Source organism: Lactuca sativa, chromosome 4 (genome assembly GCF_002870075.4).
Source record: "Lactuca sativa cultivar Salinas chromosome 4, Lsat_Salinas_v11, whole genome shotgun sequence".
In the NCBI taxonomy this organism is placed as follows: Eukaryota; Viridiplantae; Streptophyta; class Magnoliopsida; order Asterales; family Asteraceae; genus Lactuca; species Lactuca sativa.
Window position 1 is genome coordinate 125,202,325 of NC_056626.2, and position 3,367 is coordinate 125,205,691.

At 34.2% G+C, this 3,367-nt stretch overlaps 1 protein-coding gene across 1 annotated transcript; it reads right to left on the bottom strand.

The window, feature by feature from the left end:
- Nucleotides 1–434: 434 nt before the first annotated feature.
- Nucleotides 435–2,392, bottom strand: LOC111877941 (uncharacterized). The gene is made up of 7 exons (XM_023874445.3): nucleotides 2,119–2,392; nucleotides 1,815–2,007; nucleotides 1,571–1,680; nucleotides 1,210–1,288; nucleotides 1,060–1,127; nucleotides 759–825; nucleotides 435–674 (listed from the first exon to the last, which is right to left on the bottom strand). Exons 1-7 carry the CDS (start codon nucleotides 2,341–2,343, stop codon nucleotides 562–564), a joined length of 855 nt encoding a protein of 284 aa, XP_023730213.1. The 5' UTR covers nucleotides 2,344–2,392; the 3' UTR covers nucleotides 435–561.
- Nucleotides 2,393–3,367: the final 975 nt, after the last annotated feature.

Consider the following 3,367-nt stretch of genomic DNA (forward strand, 5'->3'; position numbering starts at 1 on the left):
CAAACAAACACTTTCTATTTGATGGAAGACAGTGGCAGATAAGTAATAGGGAATTCCAAATTATTTTCATTATTTATTTTTCTAAAGTTTCATTCTTTTTTTTTTTTTTTTTTTTTTTTTTTTTTTTTTTTTTCGTTTGGAAGCGTGCTAGTTTTTGAGAAGTGCAATATGAGTAAAGAATTATTTGACGCCCAATCAAGTAGCGCTCCCATATTTTTAACAATAAAATATCTTTATCATAGGCACACCACTTTCGTCTAATTTTGTCTAGTTTCGACGACTTCTCCTTAGAAATTCCTACCGGACACTTTTTAGAAATACCATCTGCACTCACAATAAATCCAAAAAACAACAACATTCTTCCCATAAAGTTGCAGTTTTTTAAGTTGGTGTAAAGCTTGTTTCTTTGCAAAGTTGTTAGTACCTCTGTTAAGTGCATGTGAAAATTTTGAATTTACTCTTAATATAAGATTGTAATGGAATGAATTATATTGTAGATGTTACAAAATAGAAATGAAAAAAGTAAAAAGAGGAGATACATTACATATCTAGAGACTAGAGTTAGAGTGGTGACTTTGCTGGTGTACCCGGTTCTCGTGGATACTTGTTGGGGGTGGGCCGATGTTTTAAACATATGATTGCAGTTCTTTGTCCATATGGGCTGTGTGAATTCACTGTTTTGTTTTCTCACAGAATATTAATATTAATATTAAAAGAAATCAGTAGGAATTGAGACACAAAACATATAAGTCAAATACCATTGCATGTTTGTAACAAGGAAGCGCCCATCAAAGAAATTGCTCTCTTGCCTCTTTCAACTTCTTCCTATTGTTTGACCAAAAAAAATATTATTAAATATTTGAGAAAGGAGCTCATAGACATTTAACAATTTTAGTTCCATATTAACTATTTACTAACAGGAAGTTTGTTCATCACCAAATCTTCTAGTTATAAATCTAACATCGAATAGATATTATTTACCATGAAGCAAGGGATGTATATCAGAAGAGAAAGAGCAAAAGATGATAAGAGAGGAAGTAAATAAAATTAAACATGTACCTGAGGAGCATGACCTTTTGCAGCAACAAACAAGCCACCAACACGAACAAGGGGAAGACAGTATTCAGCTTGGTTTACAAAGACCAAAAGGAGGTTTAATTACATGAACAACTCAAAGATTTCTAGAATATGTGGTGGTATTAAGTGTACCTAATATCCTCATTTCTGCAACAGCTCTTGCCACAGCAACATCAAACACCTCTCTAAATTCTTGATTTTGTCCCACATCCTGCCCTATTAAAATTATTTACAATGTTATCGCCATTTTACGAATTCAAACATGTCCTTGTATGTAGCACAAGTTTGTGAAAAACAAGCACAAAACATAAGATTAAAAGGTGCATTTCTAATTGAGGAACAGGTTAGGAGCTTGAGGTTGTTGCTATTTGCTAAATTGGAAGTACTAATTCAATGAAAATGGTAAACTTGTTTCATGTTAGAGCAATCAGTTCCATGAAAATGAGAAAACACAGATAACGGAATTGCTTGATTGATTTGCCGAAAAGAATACCTCTGCTCTTCCTCTAATAATCTTCACATTAGATAAACCAATCAAGCCAACTGCATGCTCTAGGAAAATGCAGCGCTTGTTTAATGACTCCAAAAGTGTCACTTCCCAACCTAGAGAATGAAAGAGATGTTACCCACAAAGAAGATCAAGAAAAAGTTGAGAGCTGAAATTTGATGGAATACGTCCTTTTATCCATTATGTAAGCCCACAAAGAAGATCAAGAAAAGTTTGAGATGTGGTTTACCAGGGCAAGCAATGGCTAATATCAATCCAGGAAGTCCCGCGCCACTTCCCACGTCTACAAGATTGAGGTTTTCAAATGAAGATTCACAATGCGAAATATATGAGCTCTGAATTGGGGGTATAATCGAAAGAGAATCCTCAATGTGTCTATCCATAACATCACTTGCCTCTTTAACCGCAGTAAGATTCATCTTCTACAAACCAGTAACCCAAAAAGAGAAAATTATCAATTACCACTTTGTATAAAAGCTTAATCTGAATACTAAAGTTAAGTCGAGAATTATAAAGACGGTGACATGTTTAACCTGGTTCCAATCGAGAAGAGCATCGATATAGAGCTGGACTTGTTGTTTCTGTAGAGGATTTAGGGTGTCGAAGTGGGAGGCATTGACGATTGAGGATTTTGTCGATGCAAATCTTCTGGTTGTGACCGTTGGTTTGAGATTCGAAGCGCGCTCAATGTGTTTGATGAAAGTCCCCAAAGATAGGGAGACGGGGAAATTGAAGACTCTGTTCCGCAATAGCACCATCTAGGCGGCGTAATAGATCCGGTATACGAAGTTCGAATAATGAAATCCTTTGAACAGGCTTAAAAATCTCTATTTTATTTTTATTTATACCCAAAAAAAAAAACATTAAAACCAAAATTGTTAGAAGCTTTCCATCTTGAATATTCAACATGGCTTATTCATGAATAGGCCTGACAATCGTGTCGTGTTTGGGTTTGGGTTCACGTGTCGCGGGTTGGCGTGTTAAAATATGCCAACCCAAACACGACCCATTCAAATATACAAGTCACGGGTTAGCCATGACAGGTCACGGGTTGACGGGTTTGGAAGATAAACCCATATATGACCCGCCAACCCATTTATTTATATGAGTTCATAGGTCAACGGGTTCATGAGTCAGATTTGGGTTTGTGAGTTAGGTTACGACTTACGACCTTAAGTCATCCACTACGAGTCAAAATGTTAAAACAGTCAAATAGTCTATGAATCAATGGTATATATTATATAATACTTATTAAATATTAATACTTGATACATAAATATATTTAAAAATAAAATATATTTTTTATTAAAAATATAAACGGGTTGACGGGTCAACCAATTTATTTTTTAAGAAACCCATATATGACCCGTTTAATAAATGAGTCGGCGGGTTGAAAAACTCAACCCAAACCTATTTATTTTATGTCGTGTCGTAGGTCGTGTCGAGAATTATCAGCCCTATTCATGAACACTATTCGGCAATTTAAACACAAATAAACCCACTAATGGCATTTTACACATTTGGAGGCCCAAAAATGTCTAGCTCCAAATAACAAGTGTTGATTGTTGAACCCTTTAATTTTTTCCATATTAGTATTTACGTAGTAATGCATTGGACACCATATTAATTTTAATTGAATGATATAAAATCTCTGCAATCATAATTTTTAAGTAATTCCGATGATATACTTCGCCACATATTTAATTCCTTATTGTAAAATAAATATTACAAACTCTTATGGTAAGTAAAGTATTTATATTTTGTTCCATTTCCATAAAAATA